Source organism: Staurois parvus, unplaced genomic scaffold (assembly GCF_062004578.1).
Source record: "Staurois parvus isolate SC_StPar_1 unplaced genomic scaffold, SC_StPar_1.0 ptg001432l, whole genome shotgun sequence".
Classification (NCBI taxonomy): Eukaryota; Metazoa; Chordata; class Amphibia; order Anura; family Ranidae; genus Staurois; species Staurois parvus.
The window spans coordinates 174,592-194,247 of NW_028319228.1; the positions used below are offsets into that span (position 1 = coordinate 174,592).

General features: G+C 40.6%; 1 protein-coding gene across 2 annotated transcripts in view; it reads right to left on the reverse strand.

The window, feature by feature from the left end:
- Nucleotides 1-19,656, reverse strand: part of KIF27 (kinesin family member 27) — a 128,971-nt gene that overhangs the window by 89,713 nt on the left and 19,602 nt on the right. For both annotated transcript variants that reach the window (XM_089662103.1, XM_089662102.1), the window contains exons 4-5: nt 10,484-11,448; nt 1,114-1,257 (exon numbers count right to left, since the gene is read on the reverse strand). In XM_089662103.1, coding sequence (XP_089518229.1) covers nt 1,114-1,257; nt 10,484-11,448 — 1,109 coding nt within the window. The remainder of the gene's footprint in view (nt 1-1,113; nt 1,258-10,483; nt 11,449-19,656) is intronic.

Below are 19,656 nucleotides of genomic sequence, written 5' to 3' on the forward strand. Positions count from 1 at the left end.
TGATAGACCAACACAAAGTGGCACATAACTGTGACGTGGAAAGAAAATGATAAAATGGTTTTCAACATTTTTTACAAATAAATATCTGAAAGTGTAGCATTCATTTGTTTTCAGCCCCCCTGAATCAATACTTTGTAGAACTACCTTTTGCTGCAATTACAGCTATAAGTCTTTTTGGGTATGTCTCTACCAATTTTGCACATCTAGAGAGTGAAATTCTTGCCCATTCGTGCCACACACAGTTAACCCTTTGATCGCCTCACATGTTAACCCCTTCCTGCCCAGTGCCATTAGTACAGTGTCAGTTCTTTTTATTAGCACTGATCACTGTATTGGTGTCACTGGGGATGTCAGTGACACCAAGTCAGTTGCCCCCCCAGTGTCAGAATGCCCGCTGCAGTCCCGCTATAAGTTGCTGATCGCTGCCATTACTAGTAAAAATAAAATAATAAAAAAAATATATATATGTATATATATACACCTCCATTTGTAAACGCTATAACTTTCATGTAAACCAGGGGTGAGCAACTGTGGCCCCCCAGCTGTTGGTGAACTACAAGTCCCATCATGCCTCTGCCTTTGGGAGTCATACTTGTAACTGTCAGTTTTGTAATGCCTCATGGGACTTGTAGTTCTACAACAGCTGGAGGGCCACAGTTGCCCACCCCTGACGTAAACCAATTAATTTACATGTATTGGGGTTTTTTTTTTAGCAAAGACATGTAGTAGAATACATTTTGCCCTAAAATTATGACTAAATTAGATTAAAAAAAAAAACATTTACTGGACGTTTAATAGCAAAAAGTCCAAAATATTGTTTTTTTCTCAAAAATTGTCAGTCTTTTTTTTTTTATAGCACACAGAATAAAAAATGCACAGGCGATCAAATACCACTGAAAGAAAGCTCTATTCGTGGGGAAAAAAAAGGACACAATTTAATTTGGTTGCAGCATTGCAATGACTGCGCAATAGTCAGTTAAAGTAACACAGCGCCATAAAGCAAAAAATGGCCTGGTCAGGAATGGGGGTAAATCCTCTGTAGGGCAAATGGTTAAATTCTGTATAAAGGTATAGCTGCAGCTGCCAATAATTCTAAAAACACAGAAGCTTTACCTGTAGATTCTTGCTATGCTCTGTCTCTTCTAAAGATTTCTGATAATCTTGAGTTTCTTTCTGTAAAGCCTCAACTTTCTCCTGAAACTCTTTCAGCTCCTGTTCCTTTTTAGCAAATATGTCTTCATCTGTTGCAAGAGCATCCTTCAGACAGTAAAGAAAAAAAAAAAAAAAAAAAAAAAAAAAAAAAAAGCAGTGCACGCTGTCATTCACATTAATAAAAGCAAAAATGCATCCCCATTCTTCAAGAAAAAATGTTTACAATGTAATTTTGCTACTTATCCAGAACTAAATTGTTCTGGTGTGTCAAATTATGTACAGTTTGTAATGCTATTCCCTGGATATTCCCTTTGTATCACCATTTTGCTATAAACAGAGGATATTTATGTGTCTCCAAGTACCTATGAATATGAATTTGAGCTACATGCTTGGTTTGCTCTAGCCACAATGTAGCAAATATTCAGCTGGGTACCTCACAACTAAAAACTGCCTAACTGCAGGGACAGCCATGTATTTACTAGGGACAATGCATCTTCAGAAACAGAACAAAAGACTCTAAGCAGTTGCTTAGAAACCTCTAATTCAGATAATAATAAGGCTTTCTTAAGATTATACTTGAGTGAATAGAAACATCTGTCAATGCTCACAAAGTGCTGGAAAATTAAGCACACATAACAGTACAGTATGATATTATATCATAACTCAGGCAGCTCCAGGGGAGATATGGATACAAAATAAAAAGGCAAAAAGACAGGTCTGGCTAGGGAATTTTTTTAATGCAAAAATGTCAAAATGAACACAAAAAAAAATCTGATCCAATTTTGTAATTTGTAACAGAATCGTGAAGTATTTACAGTATTGTATAATACAGTATCTGTATTATACACCATAGGTTGCATTTGAAATTGTGTTATGTTGTATAGATCTTAGAAGCTACTTATGCTCTTCAAAATTCTTTATGGCCCGTTTTTTACTCACACACTTTCTGTAAAACACACCAGGGAAACAGTGGTTAGAGGCTCTGGAAACTTTTTATAATGTGCATTCACTGCAATTTTTATCAGATGAAAGAACACTTTACTGTCATTCCTCAACATGGAAAATTAGTTTACGATAACATTTGCTCTATTCATAACAGGACAATGTTATATGCAATGCACTTTTAATGCCCATCTTCACAAATTAGGCTGCTTTCACACTGATCAGTTTTTCTTGTTTTTGCTTTAAAAAAAAGCTGAAGGAAAATGCATGACCAGTAAATCCTTTGGAACTCTTCACACTGGTCAGTTATGGGTCCGTTGTGGTTTTCAAAATCCTGCAAGCTGCATTTTTGGTGCGGTATAAAAAAAAATGCACCAAAAACGCACCTCCCCATTGTAATGAATGGAAAAAACATAAAAAAAAGTGGCAAAAACGCACTAGCGTACTGCGCACTCTGGGAGTGATGGGCTGCCCATCGAAATGTATAAAATCTTTAGTGAAGTACTTCTCCCGGAGGTATAATCTATAATAATGGAAGCTAAAAGGACAGGGCAGACTCCCTTAATTTATGTATGAAGCAATTATTGTGGTATAACTGAAAGCAGGGAAGGATCCAATCGTAGCAGACACTTCTATGCCAATTTCTCTGTTGATGACGGATCTCCCAAAACGCACCCTCCGCTCCTCACAAGACCTCCTTCTCTCTAGTTCCCTAGTCTCCTCCTCCCATGCCCACCTCCAGGACTTCTCCAGGGTGTCACCCATACTCTGGAACTCCCTACCCCAATCCATCAGACTATTACCTACTCTCCTCTCCTTCAGGCGCACCCTGAAAACCGACCTCTTCAGGGAAGCCTACCCCACCCTCTGCTAATTCCCGACCTCCTCCACTCTTCCTACCACTCCATCCCCCACAGCTATTTCCTCCTGTACCACTATCCCCTCCCTCCTAGATTGTAAGCTCCAAGGAGCAGGGCCCTCGAACCCCTCGTGTATTGCATTGTATTGTTATTGTACTGTCGCATGTTCTGTCTCCCATTGTAATGTACAGCGTTGAGCGAACTGTTGGCGCTTTATAAATACTGTATAATTATAATAATAATAATAATAATAATAATAAAATCTCAAAATTCTGGCTGAGGTGCTGGCTACCCGCCTGTCTAGAGTTATAACAAAGCTTGTGCATTCAGACCAATCTGGATCTATTTCTGATAGGTCGAGAGTGGTTATTATATTGTACGTTAACTAACTTAACCTTCAGATTACACCTAGTAATGTTGGTAACAGAGCTATTTTGTCTTTAGATGCTGTCAAGGTATTTGATAGTAGGGAGTGAGGTTATTTACGGCAGGTGTTGGAGAAATTCAACCAAGGAGAAGAATTTATTACATGGGGTAAGTTGTTATACCAAGCCCTAACAGCCCGCTTTAGAATCAACAATATGTTATCTGCCCCATTTAGACTAAAGAGAGCTACTAGACAGGGATGCCCGCTTTCTCCCCTATAATTTGCCTTGGCATTGGAGCCACTGGCTGCAGCTGTTCGGGATGATTCTTGAATAGTGGGATTTCAGAGAAGCGAGACGGAGGAGAAATTAACATTGTATGGAGATAATGCATTATTATTTTTGGGTGATACATTTACATCTAAAGAAGGCCTGATGTCTCTTATTAATACCTTTGGATTTTATTCAGGCTTCAGTATAACTTGGAATAAGTCTGTTCTCCTGACGGTTAAGCCTCTCAGAGACCCCTTGCCACCAATAGCTTCTCAGATAAAGGTGGTAGAAACATCTGTATACTTCAGGATAGCTATACATCAGGATATCTCTAGGCATGTCGATTTAAACATTAACCCTCTGTTCATTAAACTTAAACAGAAAGCTATAAGTTGGTGTAAATTACCATTTTCAGCAGTAGGGAGGGTAAACCTTATTAAAATGATATGGATGCCACAATTATTAAATGCTTTACATAATGCTCCGGTGTTGCTCCCTATGTTTTTTGTTAAACGGCTGGATGCATATCAGGAAAAAGCACAATTTGCGCATAAAATTAGAAATATTGAAGGAAGCTAAGGAGAATGGGGGGGTTGGCTGTTCCAAACTAATTTCTGTATTTTCTGCCAGCACAGCTACAACATTTAACAGGTTGGGAGGAAGACATGAGGATTGATCAGATTAGGAAAATACTGCCTTCACTATTTTTAGATTTAAAAAAAAAAAAAAAAAAAAAAAAAAAAAAAAAAAAAGAAGAGGTAGGCGAATTCAGACCAAGCAGTTTCCCACTTTAGCTATGATAGATAAGGTCTGGAATAGGATTAAGGATCATTGCCAGTATAAGGAGTATACTGATTATACCTGAATTTTCCAGAACTTCAAGGGATTTAATCAATAGTCAGAAAGAGGCTTTGTGTATATCCAGCAACTATATCAGGGTCAATATTGGAAAGCTTTTTATACTTTGCAGGAGGAGTTTGGTCTACCTACTAAAAAAGTTTTTTACAATATTTTCAGCTCAGGCAGGCCATCCAAACCCAGTCTAGACAGACGCCCTGGGTGTAAGTGTAATTCACAGTATTTAATCAAAGTCTAGCAGTGACATCTAATAAGGACAAATAACAAGGCTTTAAAATGCATTGCTACAAAAAAGATAAAAACCTAATTCTCTGAGGTGCAGATCGTATTGGCAAATGGATATCTGCCCCCTGAATGATAAGGAGTGGTCAGATAATCTTTATAATGTAGAACAGATATCCCTTTCTGCATCTCAGGGACTTACTCAAATGCTTGTTATACATCGGACATATTTATATCCCCCAGAAACTTGTGGCATAAGAGGGATACTCCTAAGATGTCCTAGTCAGATATTGGACGTGTGTATAGGACACTATTAATAATGTGTTTAGAGTTAATATTTTGTTGGACAGGGGGCGGTCCAAGATGGCGACCAGAGCAGCTGCTATTTGCTTACCTGGCCTTGAATTTACCCGGTTCCTGGGCTGATCATTTATTAGGAGGTGGATCCTGAGACCCCGATGAGACGGAGATCATCAGGGATGCGGAGTAGTAAAGGTCGGAAGCTTCAGTTCCTGCCGATAGCTGAGGAAAGCCCTCCGGCTTCTGGTGGCCTAGTACAGCCTTGTGCCAAAACTGTGGCAAATACGGCATCGCAGACAGAGCAGGAGGCTGCTACTCCTCCGGCTATTCCAGACATTATGGCGGCCATAGCAACATGTCAAGCCACCTTGACCTCCAAAATTGAGGGCATCCAACTGGATGTCGGACTTCTGCAGCAGGACATGGATAAGATCTGCTCCTGGCTCTCTACTGCAGAACAGAGAATTGGCCAGGCGGAGGATACCGTCTATGACCACTCAACAACCCTCCGCTCACTCCAAAACGAAAATCCAGGCATTGTAGCATAAGGCTGAGGATGCAGAAAAATCGGAAGAACCTGAAGGAGCAGAGGGTGACAAACTGGCAGTTTTGCCGAGAGCCTGTACCGAGACCTACTGCTGATGGCTCAGTTCTCCCCCTACTACATGGTGGAGAGAGCCCACCGCATACCTCCTAAGCCTGGACCGCCTGGAGCCCCTCCTCAGACTTTTATCCTGTGATTCCTCAATTTTCGTGACTGGGATGAGGTCTTCTGTGCAGCCAGACTGCAGGGGGAGATCCGCTATCAGAATACTAAGCGGCTTATTTTTCGTGACTATTTGGTTGAGACACAGAAACTCCTTTGATCAGGTGAAAGCAGCCATGTGTGCACGTGACCTAAAGAAAAGTGTCCTTTTTCCAGCTCGGCTCCAGGTTCAGGACGGGGAGACGGTCTGGTTCTCTACCTCTCCCCATAAGGCCTCCTCCTGAGTTGAATCACTTCCACCACACCAATGACCGAGTCTCCCTACTAACAATGTTCACTCCTGAACCCAGCCTATGGTTGGGAATACTGCTGTTGATGTCCTGCTACCCGTGCAGGGAAGAGGTGACCATCACATTCCTCCACTGTCTTGTTCAATGGTTTATTTTGTACTTAAGTATGTGCCCCTGGTCACCCCAAGAGAACTTCTTTAGCTTTTGCCTCTGTTCTCAATACGATTGAGCTGTGTGCCCCTGGTCACCCCAAGAGAACTTCTTTAGCTTTTGCCTCTGTTCTCAATACATGATTGAACTGACTTATTATAGTGCACAACAGGTGATCACTAGCCATCTTTTACAGCACCATGAACCTTTTCTTGGCTATAGGAATCTGGTGGATTGCCTTGGCTCCCTAGCTTGAAGGAGCTTTGCCCCTGTCTTTCTACTGATGGCTGCTAATGTCTGTGGAATAATCTCCTGCTATATTTGGGGAGGGTGAAAATTTGTTGATGTTTTTTTCTATGGATATACAGCAGTGCCCTTGCCTCCACTGGACATTTATAACCCTTTCCTATCTAATATACTCTTCTCCAGTTACTATACAGGCCATTCTGGCAGCTCTGGACTTACTGAGGAGCATAGCTCAGGACTCGACGCTTCTGGCTTAAGCCTCCCTATTGTTTTAGGTTGAGGTTGAAATATTTGGGGATGTAAGCATTCCAGTGTTGGGGTTGGAAATGCAGGGGGGGAGAAGAGATATGCAGCCCCAGGTTTTTCTGATGGGGGTTGGGAGGGTATTCTGGGATTGGGGTTTTTTTGTGTTTTCAGCATATGCTTATTTTACTGTTTTTTTTCCTCTTTATATTGTCATGCTACCTATGCCTTTCTTATGCTACATTCTTGTATATATATGTTATGCAAGACCACTCGGATTGGGCCCTCCTGTGGGGGACTGGACCCGCAAGTTTTTGTTTGCTGTATTTCCATCTTATAGCCCTACCATGTCTCAGTTTACTATAGTGTCCTGGAACATTCAGGGAGTACATATCTCACATATAGGTGTTGCAGAAGGAGTAAGCTAGGTCACTTGAGGCTCTGGAGGAGGAGGCAGCTGTACTGGAGGCCGCATATGTTAGGTAGCCCGATCCAGAACATTATTCAGCCTGGCGTCAGGTTTTGTGGCAGATGGTGGTTGACGGAATGGATCAAACTAAAAAAGGCCCCGCTTCATTCGGCCCAGAGGGTATTTGAGTATGGGGACAAAAAATGGAAATTGCTAGCTTGGTTGGCTAAGAGTCAGATCCCGACTACACACACTGGTAGCATTCGGAACAAGGGGGGGTGTATTGCTCAATTCCCCTGACCTCATTAATGCTCGGTTTTTGGAGTTTTTTTCAGAATGTGTATTCATTTAAATCCACTTTTCTCCCCTCTGCCCTTGCTGGTTTTTTGGACTCCCATTTATTTTCCTACTTTGGATGCTTCTGATAGGGACAGGCTCGACACGGACATTGCCTTGAGGAGGTGCAGGAGGCTATCGGGGCTCATGGCTTCTCAATAGAATTCTACTCTCAATCTCTAGACTGTGGCTCCTAAACCTACTGCTCTTTTTGCTTATCTTTCAATGTCCTCTCTGCCTGAGACGATGGAGGAGGCTGTTATTGTGTTGGTACCTAAGCTCGGTAAGGATCCATTGGACTGTGCCTCCTATTGTCCTATTTCATTACGGAATGTTGATGCGAAGAGCTTTGCTAAGATTTTGGACATGTGCCTCTCTAAAGTGATTGAGGACTTGATTGATGTGGATCAAACTGGATTTATGCCAGGCAAGGGCACTGATATTAAAATCAGATGTATATTCCATAATCTATGTCTCATGACAATAGGAGTACTGGATTTATTGCCACATTGGACGCTGAAAAGGTGTTTGATTCAGTAGAATGGGTTTACTTTGGGAAGTTCTCCATCGATATGGGTTTGGGATGAAATTTTTACACTGGCTTCAACTGCTATATCGTGCCCCTAAAGCGCGCATCAGCTCCAATGACTGGCTCTCCGCCTCCTTTACTTTATATACGTGTCAAGGCTGTCCTCTTTCCCCAAGACTTTTTGCTTTTGCCCTGGAACCCCCCTGGCTATTTTGATTTGGAGATCTTCAAAGATCCAGGGTCTGTGGGTGGGGCTGCTGGAGAAGATATCCCTATATGCGGATGATGCCCTGCTATATCTCGGTGATGCGGGCCCATCCCTGTCGGCTGCATTGTGTATTTTCGATAACTTCGGAACCTTTTCGGGTGTTAGAATTAATTGGTCCACATCCCTCCTCTTTCCTACTGATGAGAAGGGAATCGCCTCTGCCAACCCTTCTCCACTGTACTATGTGGATAAATTTAAGTACTTGGGGGTTATCATAACTAAGGATCTGCACCATCATTTTGATCATAATCTTCTTCCGCTGCTGGCCTCTCAAGTCGCGTTGCTCTTCTTGGGATACTTTCCCTTTAAACCTTCTCGGTCATATTAATCTAATTAAAATGATGCTCCTACCCAAGTTTAACTACATTTTTCGGAACTGGCTTCCTTCTCAGTCGGGGGGGCTGGCTCTACCTCATTTCCATACCTACTTCTGGGAGGCAATGCTGGTCTCTTTCGTTGTTCACAAGCCCTAGATCTAATGCTGTGGTATGTTTGGAGGCAGCCTATCTGGGCTCCTTTGCGGATCTCTGAAATTTGGTATACAGGGGTCCCGGGGCCTATGACAGGGTTCCAGTTTAGATGCTTGCAACCAGGAGGGTGTGGGTGGTTGCTCCTCATCATTGTTTGGGTCAAAATCAGTGGTCCCCTGCACAAACTCAGTGAGGGAAACTTTCCCTCACCGAACTCCATACTGTTCCGGACCACCAGGTTTGGGCATGCAGAGGCATTAAACCACTGGAGGATATTATTCCCTCTGGGATGCTTTTGTCCTTTATGCAACTTTCCGGCAAATTCCACGTGCCAATCTGGATGCATTTCTGCTACTGCCAACTGCACCATGCCGTTAGGGCTCAATTCCCTCAGCTGCCCCTCCTTCAGGCTGATCTGATCGAGGAGCTGCTCACCCACCTCGCCTCTCTACACTGTACGGAGCCCTTCTTACTAATGACTCCCCTAAGCTTGAGTGGGTGTGGGGAAGTGGAGAGCTGATACACCTTCCCTGGATAAAGAGAGCTGGGCAGAATGTTTAGAGGGCGGGCCTAAACTGGTAGTTTCTTCTAGAGATAAGCTGATCCAAGTTAGGTTTCTTCACAGGGTTTACTATACTCCTGTGAGGCTTTATAGAATATATCTGACACGTGACCCTGTGTCCTTGATGTTGAGTCCATTTGGGGTCCTATCTTCATATGTTTTGGGATTGCCTCAGACTAGCAAGTTTCTGGACTGAGGTTTTTGTTTTGATAAATCTCAGGTTGCAACTGTCCCTTCCTACTTCCCCAGTTAGCCCTTCTGGGGATTCAGGATGATGATCAACGTTCCCAACAAGCCAAATTGCTGATTTCTATTTTTCTTTTTTATGCCAAGAAAGAAATACTCATTCAGTGGACCTCTCCCACTCCTCCTACGGTGTCTTCCTGGGAGGCGATGGTGGACGCGGCCCATCCATGTACAAACTTGCATATCTCAATAGAGGCTACCCCTGGAAATATGATAAAGTGGGGTCCCCTTGGACCTCAAAATAGCATTCCCTTCTCTGCCCTTTTTCCTTCTCCCATATTTTCCCCTTTGCTTCCTTCCTTGGTCCTACTCTTTGTTCTCCCCACTACCTTCTTCTATCTTTTCTTTTGGACAACTATCTCCTTATGAGACTCAGCTGCCTTCCCATAGTTTAACTCAGGGTCCCTTTGATTAAGTGGTCACTTCATGCACATTGTTCCATACATGCATACTTACTACTCTGTTGTACTGCACAGATGGACTCAAAATTTCAATGGAAACCAAGATATATGTATTGGGGTGGCTGGACTGATAAGGATATACTCCTCAGATCTGTATAGCAATCCTTTGTCTGCTATTTATAGCAAGAAATGGATTTCCATGCCCCACCCCCAACCCACTCCCTATGGGTAAAAACAGTAAATAAAGTCCTACAAAAAGAATATATGGTTCATCAACATAGTGAGTGTCCAGATAAATTTGCAAAACTGTAGCGTAACTAGATGGACATACCAGGATTAAATCCGGCACAGTTAGGGACAGGTTGCTAGCACAAAGCACATAAGGGGGTATTCTTTTTTTTTTTTTTTGTGGTGTGGTAGATAATATTGTGAGTAAACCGTTAATAGTTGAGGAATTAAGGATAGTAAAAATTAATGGATGGAAAGCATGGGGTTGTCACAGATATAAAACGGGTAGAAATTTGCACTTGGAAATATGAATAGGTAAGTAAATGGAAGTGGGGGGAAATGTGGAAATTCTCAGACATTTGGAGAGGCTTAAATAAATTCTGTTTCAAAACTGTAAAGAAAAAAAAAACAAAAAAAAAGTTTATACCTGGCATTTCTTTAGCTCCCTTTTGAGCTGCAGTATGGTGATATGATGTGGTTCCTCTCTGCCACTGCTAATTGCATCATCAGTTCCAGGAATAGAAGCTGTCTCGCTTCTTATCTCCTCTGCCATACATAACCAGCTCTCCAGTCGATTCTTTTGGGATTTCGCAAGACCAGACATGACCTTAAGTTCATGGAATAAAGAGAACGCTTCCTCTGTACAGTGTCTGTGGTTGTAACACTCCAGTTGAAATTGTGCAAGTTGCTCTTCTAGAGCTCGAATCTTGCTCTTTTCTTGGCCCCAGTCTTGAGATACTTGGCTTATTCGACTTACCCTGCTGCTCTGCTGGTTCTGCAAAGCTTCCCTAAGTGCCTTTATTTCCAGTTCCATTTCATCCATTCGGTCCCAGTCTGGGTTATAATTTACTATTGGTTTGTTTTTTATATTTCTAGCTCGATTGGCATACTTAAGAGAATTTAAAGACTCATCAAAGTCTGATGTAGAAGGACTGATGCATGTAATCATGACCGTTTTGGCATTTCCGCCTAAGGAGTCTTTAAGAATGCGAGTAATCTTAGCATCTCTGTAAGGTACATGTGCATTTTTTCTCTTGGGATCAGCCAATGCACTTATTACATTACCCAGGGCAAGCAAACCACTGTTTATCTGGATTGACTCTTTAAATCTCTCTCCGGTGTTTCCAGTTTTTGTCACTCTTTCTGAGCCTGCCAAGTCCACAAAATGAAATTTTGATGTGATCATCTGAATGGATCTTGCAGTAGTACTTTCAGCAGCACTGCTGTTTTTGTCCCTTTGCTGACATATGGTAATTGTAAAGATTGCATGAGAACGACTGGAGTGTTCATTCATTTGTGTGGTACTAGTGTGCCGTGCTGCACTTCCAGCTTCTAGAAGACTCATAACTTCATCTGCACTTTCTACTTGGTTTTCCTTGGCACCAACAAGAACTTGAAAGTTAAGTAAAATAAAAAACAAATTAAAATGTTAATCCGATGAGAAGGCTAGATATACAGTATGCACATACATGTGACAAATATTAGGCTAGGTTTGTTTTGAATGAACCAGGTAAAATGGATAATGATTTACAATAACCTACAGAACTATAGGTCAATTTTATCAGTTTAGTGCACACAAAAATAAAAGCAAAAGATATTGTTTGATTGTCCATTTAACATAACCTTTTTGTTTTAAAGAATACACGCCATTACATGCGTATAGAATGTAAGTATTGCAATAAAATACTGAGCAGTTGGTCAACTACCTCAAAACACACTGACCACTAACAGTGACATTCAGCTGCAGGAAACAACTCTTTTCACTGTTTTAGATTATCAGGCCATCTGGCCATTTTTTTGTTTCAACCATTTGCCCTCTGGGCCAATTCTGACATGCACACAGAAATCTGCATTTTTTTTTGCTTAAAAATTGATAAGAATCTTCAAACAGTATATATATTTTCTGAAAGGAAAGGACCTGTAGAATAAAATGGTGGTTGTTGCAACTTTTTATGGCGCACAATATTTGCACAGTCATTCAAACACAATGTTTTAGGAAAAAAAACACTTTAATGAATGTTAGTGCACATAAATAGAATACCCAGTTTGAAGCTTTTAAGCCAAGTAAATGTCACACTTTAAAATTGTACAAGCCCATGGAATTGTGACAAACTACAGTACCTAAAAATCTCCATAAGCAAAACTTTTATACCTTTCACAGGTCACTAGTTTAGAGTTAAAATAGGAGGTCTGGTGCTAGAATTATTGCTATTACTCATGTCGATACCTCATATGTGTGGTGTGATTAGTTTCCATATGCGTGCTTTCACATTTGCGCGAGAGCACAGGGGGATGGGTGATCTTTCGACATTTAGTAAAATTTCTGTATTTTATATTTACATTTGTTTTTTACACTGTTGCCTTAATTTTTTTTTCAATCAACTTTATTGCTATCACAAGGGATGAACAATATCCCTTGTGATAGCCTGGGCAGTGACAGGTAATCTTTACTGAGAGATCTGGGGTGTATTAGACCCGGGATCTCTCCTCTCCCCTTAAAAGCATTGGATCAAACCAAGATCAGTTTGATCCTATGCTTTCCCAAGCCAGTAATGGCTTGTTTACATCCGGTGAAATCGAAATGACAAAATACTTCCAGTTTTTTTAGATCAAGCAGATGATCAGGGACTACTCTTTACTGAGAGATCTGGGGTCTATTAGACCCCAGTCTCTTCTCGGCCCCTAAAGGCATCTAAACAAAGATCGTTTTGATCAGAGGCTTTACAAGCCAGTAACAACTTGAAAACTAAAAACTGAAACTGGAAGTGACTAAATCCTCTCTCAGCGTGATTTTTTAGGTATAATTATATTGCTACAGGAAAGCCCATTGCCAGCTGCAAACGTTAATACCAGGATCATGGCTGCAGCTACAGCTTCAACTCTTCAGGAAGGCTGTCCACAACTTTTAGGAGTGTGTCTATGGTAAAGGTTTGACTATTCTTCCAGAAGCACATTTGTAAGGTCAGGCACTGATGTCGGACAAGAAGGCCTGGCCTGCAGTTTCTGCTCTAGTTCATCCCAAAGGTGTTCTTTCGGGTTGAGGTCAGGACTCTGTGCAGTTCCTCCACCCCAAACTCGCTCATCCATGTTTTTATGGACTTTGCTTTGTGCACTAGTGCACAGTCATGTTGGAACAGGAAGGGCCATCCCCAAACTTTTACCACAAAAGGTGGGAGCATGAAATTGCTCAAAATGTCTTGGTATGCTGACACCTTTAGAGTTCCCTTCACAGGAACTAAGGGGACAAGCCCAACCCCTGAAGAACAACACCACACCATAATCCCCCTCCACCAAACTTTACCATTGGCACAATTCAGTCAGGCAAGTACCATTCTCCTGGTAACCACCAAACATGTCCAACGGATTGCCAGACATAGAAGCGTGATTCGTCACTCCAGAGAACATGTCTCGACTGCTCTAGAGTCCAGTAGTGGTGTGCTTTACACCACTGCATCCGACGCTTTGCATTTGCACTTGGTGATGTAAGGCTTGGATACAGCTGCTCGGCCATGGAAAGCCATTCCAAGAAGCTCTCTATGCACTGTAGATGTGCTAATCTGAAGTCCCAACAAACTTTGGAAGTCTTTAGCTACTGACTTTGCAGACTGTTGGTGACTTCTGCACACTGTGTGCTTCAGCATGTGCTGACCTCGCTCTGTCATTTTACGTGGTCTAGCACTTCGTGGCTGAGTTGCTGTTGTTCCCAGTTGCTTCCACTTTGTTATAATACCACAACAGTTGACCAAGGAATATATAGTAGCAAGGAAATTTCACGGATGAACTTACACAGGTGGCATGCTATCACAGTACCACGCTTGAATTAAATGGGCTCCTGAGAGCAACCCAAAAAGTTTGTAGAAGCACTCTGCATGACTAGGTGCTTGATTTTATACACCTGTGGCTATGGAGGTGATTGGAACACCTGAATCTAATGATTCGGAGGGTGTCCTAACACTTTTGCAATATAGCTCAGTCTAAATGAGTACACCCCAACAGATTTGTCAGAAAACCTTTACTTTCCTTTCAGAATCAACATTTTCTATAGGACACTATACTACAAAATACTCACAAATGCAGGCCATTGATTGTAAACAAGATTTGTTCATTTGCACATGAAAAAAAAAACTATTTTTCCTAACAAATTAATTCAAGACCATGTTGCAAAAATGAATACACCCCAATGAAAGTCTCATAAGTAAAGCTAAATTTTATCCTAATTAACAAAAATTCAACTACAGGTAAGTCTAATTATTCATTAAACAGGTGTCCAGCAGATGGTTGATTATAAAACGGCATTACAAAGAAAACCCCTTCCCATTTCATGCGGTCAGCAATGGCACCACATGGAAGAAAATGTCACAAGGCCTGAGAAAGAAAATAATTTCTTTACACAAGAAAGGTGAAGGCTATAAGATCAGCAAAGCTTTACTTGTCAGTCAGAATACTGTAGCAAAAGTGATACAAAAATGTAACAAAGCTGGAACTGCAACAGAGACGTCCAAGCTGTCCACGAAAGTTAACAGCTCGACAGGAGCATCTTCTGATAAGAGTTGAAGAAAAATCGCCACGCACGTTCATTGCAGTTAACTAAAGTAGAAAGCCAAACTGGGGTGATTGTTTCCCGTGACACAATACGGCATACACTGCACAGGAATGACATGCATGGGTGTCATCAACAAAAGGAAGCCTCTCCTGAAGCTCATGGACAAAAAAGCCCTCCTAGAAGTTTCCAGGGCCCATGCTGAAAAAGAAGAGGACTACTGGGACTCTGTACTGAAACATGGTGGTGGCAGGGTCCTTCTGTGGGGCTGCATGAGTGCTGGTGGTGTCTGGGAGCTGCATTTCATTGATGGTATCATGAATTCACAGTTGTACTGCTCTATATTGAAAGAGAAGATGCTACCATCACTCTGTGCCCTTGGTTGTCGTGCACTTTTCCAACATGACAACGATCCAAAACACACTTCTAAGGCCACTGTTGCATTTCTGAAGAACAGGATGAAAGTGATAAGGTTGCCAAGTACTGCAAGTCTCCTGATCTGAACCCAATCGAACACTTATGGGGAATGCTAAGGAAACAAGTTAAGCATCACTCTCCATCCAGCATCCAGGCTCTAAAAGAAGTCGTTCTTGAAGAATGGAAAAAGATAGATGTTGCAATATGTCGCCAACTTGTTCATTCCATGCGTGGAAGACTTGGTGCTGCCTTTACAAATCATGGAGGTCATACAAAATACTAGATGTAGTAGTTTTTGTTGTGGGGTGTATTCATTTGTACATCAACGAATTTGAGTAAAACTGAAGATTTTATAATCCAAGTTATATTGTTAACCTTACGTGTGTGTGTGTCGCTGAGTAAATTATATATATATTACACACACATAGCAGGTAAAATAAGTATTGACCACGTCACCATTTTTAAAATCGGTAAATGTATTTCTAACGGTGCTACTGACATGAAATTTTCACCACATGTTGCTAACAATCTACATAATCTAAACAAATACAGTAATACCTTGGTTTACAAACGCCTCGGTTAACGTATTTTTCGGTTTACAAATGAAAATCCATTGAAAATAATGCCTCGGTTTATGAATTTTTTTTCACAATACGAAGTGCTGATTTTTAAATGCAATTGGCGGCTTTTTTTTTTCTTCAATATAGCTCTCAGAATTAGCTGTCACTTTCTCTGGAGTTAACGGAAACTTTGTTTCTTTTAAGAAACTAAAAGGAAACATTGTTTCTCTTAACTCAGGAAGGGGGACCCCACGCCGTTTTATAAATTATTTTTTTTAATTGCCGGCAATTCTTTTACATTGAGCTGTCAGTGGGAAACCCCCGCTGACAGCTGAAACATTAACACATGGTTGTCAATACCAAAATACTGCATGACATGATAAAATAACTCATGCGCTATTTTAGTAGTGTTTACTTTTTTCTGACCTCTGGAACAGATTAATTGGTTTTCAATGCTTTCCTATGGGAAACGGCGTTTCGGTTTACAAATTTTTCGCTATACAAAAAGTCCTGCAGAACTAATTAAATTCTAAACCGAGGTATTACTGTATTGAGAAATTAAGATATATGTAATAAAATGGAATAACACAGGGAAAAAGTATTGAACACATGAATAAAGGGATGCATGGAAAGCCAAGACACCAGCTTAAATCAGTAATTAGAAACCAATCCTGTCCCTTGTCAGTGCAAATTAATATCAGCTGGTTTAGTCTCAAATCATGGTCTATAAAAAGGTGTCTCATTACCAAGGTGTCACACAAGAAACAGTTCAAGATGGGTAAAAGGAAAGAGCTCTCTCAAGACCTTTGCAACCTTATTGTTGCAAAACATACTGATGGCATTGGTTGCAGAAGGATATCTAAACTTCTGAATGTTGCAGTGAGCATTGTTGGGACCATAATCCAGAAGTGGAAAGAACATCAAATTCACCATAAACTGGCCACAACCAGGTGCTCCTCCTAAGATTTCTAACAGAGGGATGAAAAGAATTATCAGAAGAGTTGTCCAAGAGCCAAGGACCACTTGTGTAGAGCTTCAGAAAGACCTGAAATTAGCAGGTACAATTGGTTCAAAGAAAACAATAAGTAATCCAATTGCCATGGCCTGTATGCACGCTCACTACGCACAACTCCATTGCTGAAGAAAAAGCATGTTGAACACACCATGCCAACAGTGAAGTTAGGAGGTGGGAACATCATGGTGTGGGGCTGTGTTTCAGCATACAGTACTGGCAAACTTCATATCATTGAAATAATGAATAAATGAATGAATGGAAAAATGTACCAAGACATTCTTGATAAAAAAAATCTGCTGCCATCTACCAGGATTTTGAAGATGAAACAAGGGAGGACATTTTAGAAAGACAATGATCCCAAACACAAAGCCAAAGAAACTTTGAATTGGTTTCAAAGAAAGAAAATAAAGCTGCTAGAATGGCCCAGCAAATCACCTTGAATCCAATAGAAAATCCATGGAAAGAACTAAAGATCAGAGTTCATAGAAGAGGCCCACAGATTCTTCAAGATTTGAAGACTGTGTGGATGAATGTTGGAAAAAGGATCACCCTCCTCCTAAAAATGACTTGTAAACTCAATCAGGTGTGGCTAATCACCTTCTCAAAAGGCACACAAAGCCATTAGACTCATCTGCGATCAGCTGTGATCATTTTGATTAGCTCAGCATGAAAAGAGCTTTCCTGAAACATTTCAGTCCCTGGTAGTGCAACTGAAGCAAACAATCAACTATGGGTGGCAAGGCACTACGGTCAAAAGATCTCTGGGATAAAGTTGTGGACAAGCACAAGTCAGGAGATGGATACAAAAAAGGCTTTATCAATGCCAGTGAAGTCTTAATTAACTGGATGAAAGAACCAATAGGAAACTGGTCTGAGAGGCTACCGAGATGCTACAGCAACTCTGAAGCAGTTGCGGGAATTTATGACAAAGAGTGGTCATTGTGTGAATGTGACAACAATATCATAAATTCTCCACAAATGTGGCTTGCATGAGAGGACTGCAAAAAAAAAAAAAAAAAATTTTTTAAAAATCCTCAAGAAAGACTACATGCACGCACGACTGAGCTTTGCCAAAAACGCACCTTGAAGATTCTGAGGCCACATGGAAAAAGGTATTTTGATCAAATGAGACAAGAAAAAAAAAAAAAAGTAAAATATTTGGCCTCAACACTAAACAATATTTCTGGTGGAAATCCAAATACAGCTCACCATCCAAATAACACCATTCCTACAGTAAAGCATGAAGGTGGTAATATCCTGTTATGGGGTGTTTCTCTGCAACAGGGACTGGATCACTTGTCAGGACAGAAGAAAAGATAGATGGGACAAAATACCATCATATTCTTAAGCCCTCTGCCAGAATGTGGTCAATGGGAAGAAGGTTTACCTTCCAACATGACAATGACCCAAAGCACACAGCAGAAATGACCAGTGGTTGAAGGAGAAAATGGTGAATGTCCTTGTGTGGTCTAGTCAGAGCTTAGACTTAAACCCCATTGAAAAATCTGTGGAATGACTTAAAGACTGCAGTCCACAAATGGTCACCCTCAAATTTAACCGAACTTGAGCAGTTCTGCAAAAAGAGTGGGAAATATTGCAAAGTCTAATTGTGAAAAGTTAGTAGAAACATATCCTAACAGACTAAAGGCTGTAATTAAAGCAAAAGGCGGTTCAACAAAATACTGACACACAAGGAGGTGATCCTTTTTCTAACTCAGCAATTTTGTTTTTTAATGGTTTACATTTTTTTCTGACATGTTGGTGTTATGTCTTTCACTTGGATATTATAAGTTGCACTGAGTAAATAATGCTGGATAAAACAAAAACTGGTGTCGGTCTTCATTTCAGGCTGCAAAGCAACAAAATGTGCTTATTTTTAAAAGGGGGTTATTCTTTTCTATACCCGATGTAGTTTATTTTCTGAAAGCAAAGGCCCCAGAAAATAATTTGGTGGCAGTTCTAATTTTTATATGTCACATGATATTAGTGCAATGGTTTATCAAATGCATATTTTCAGTAAAATACATGATTAAATTTTAGTGCACACAAAACGTAATATATTACCCACTTTTTTTTTTTAAATATAAAAGATGAGCTTTTGCGGATTAAATAGATACACAGCATGTCAAGCCTTAAAACTGCATACACCTGTAAATTGGTGACTAACCTCGATACATAATTTTGTCCACTGGCGATACTCCAGTGCCCATTTGTATGATGATGCATCTTCCCCCCCTCATGCCAAAAGTAGCCAAGAAGAAGAGACACACACACACACACACACTCTCTAAGAGGCCTCTACCCAGAAGTAGCATGCAAGTCAACTCACAACAATTTTCTCAGCATTTATTTAGTTGATAAAATATTCTATTTAGGTAATTTTGGTCAAATATGATGTAAAAGAATCATGATAACTCAAACAGTGCCATAGACAAAAATGTTGGTATTTACCCTCCCAGTTTTCTGAACATTGGGAGATCCCTTTAAAACAGAATAAGATATTGTACTCACCATAAAATCCTTTTCTTGGAGTCCATTGAGGGACAAATAAATTCTTAGACTGTTGGATTATACTGCTGCCAATAGGAGAAGTGGACACTAGCAACAAAAGAAAGTAATTGCCCAGCACAGAGCAACCTCATCCATAACATTCAAACTTCATTTTTGTTGCATAGTAGTCCTGAGAGCATTAAAAAAAATAAACAAAACAGAAAACACAGGATTGTGTCCCTGAATGCATTCCAAGAAAAAGGACTTTACAGTGAGTACAAAAATCCTATTTTCTTTCTTGCCCATTGAGAGACACAGAACTTTTTAGAACTCTTACGGACCATACACACACACACGATAAGAAAAATCGTACAAAAAATTCCATGCGAGGAACAGTCGGATGATTATCTGATCATTAGTATCGTGCTTTTGACAGCCGATTCCAACTGTTCAGATGACAAGGTGCAAGGTAGAAAATGTATGTTACACAACATCTGATTTTCGTTTAATTTGTACAGTAATTGTACAGAAATAAAATGAAAAGAAAAAACTTGTATGATCAGAAGCAAAAGAAAAAC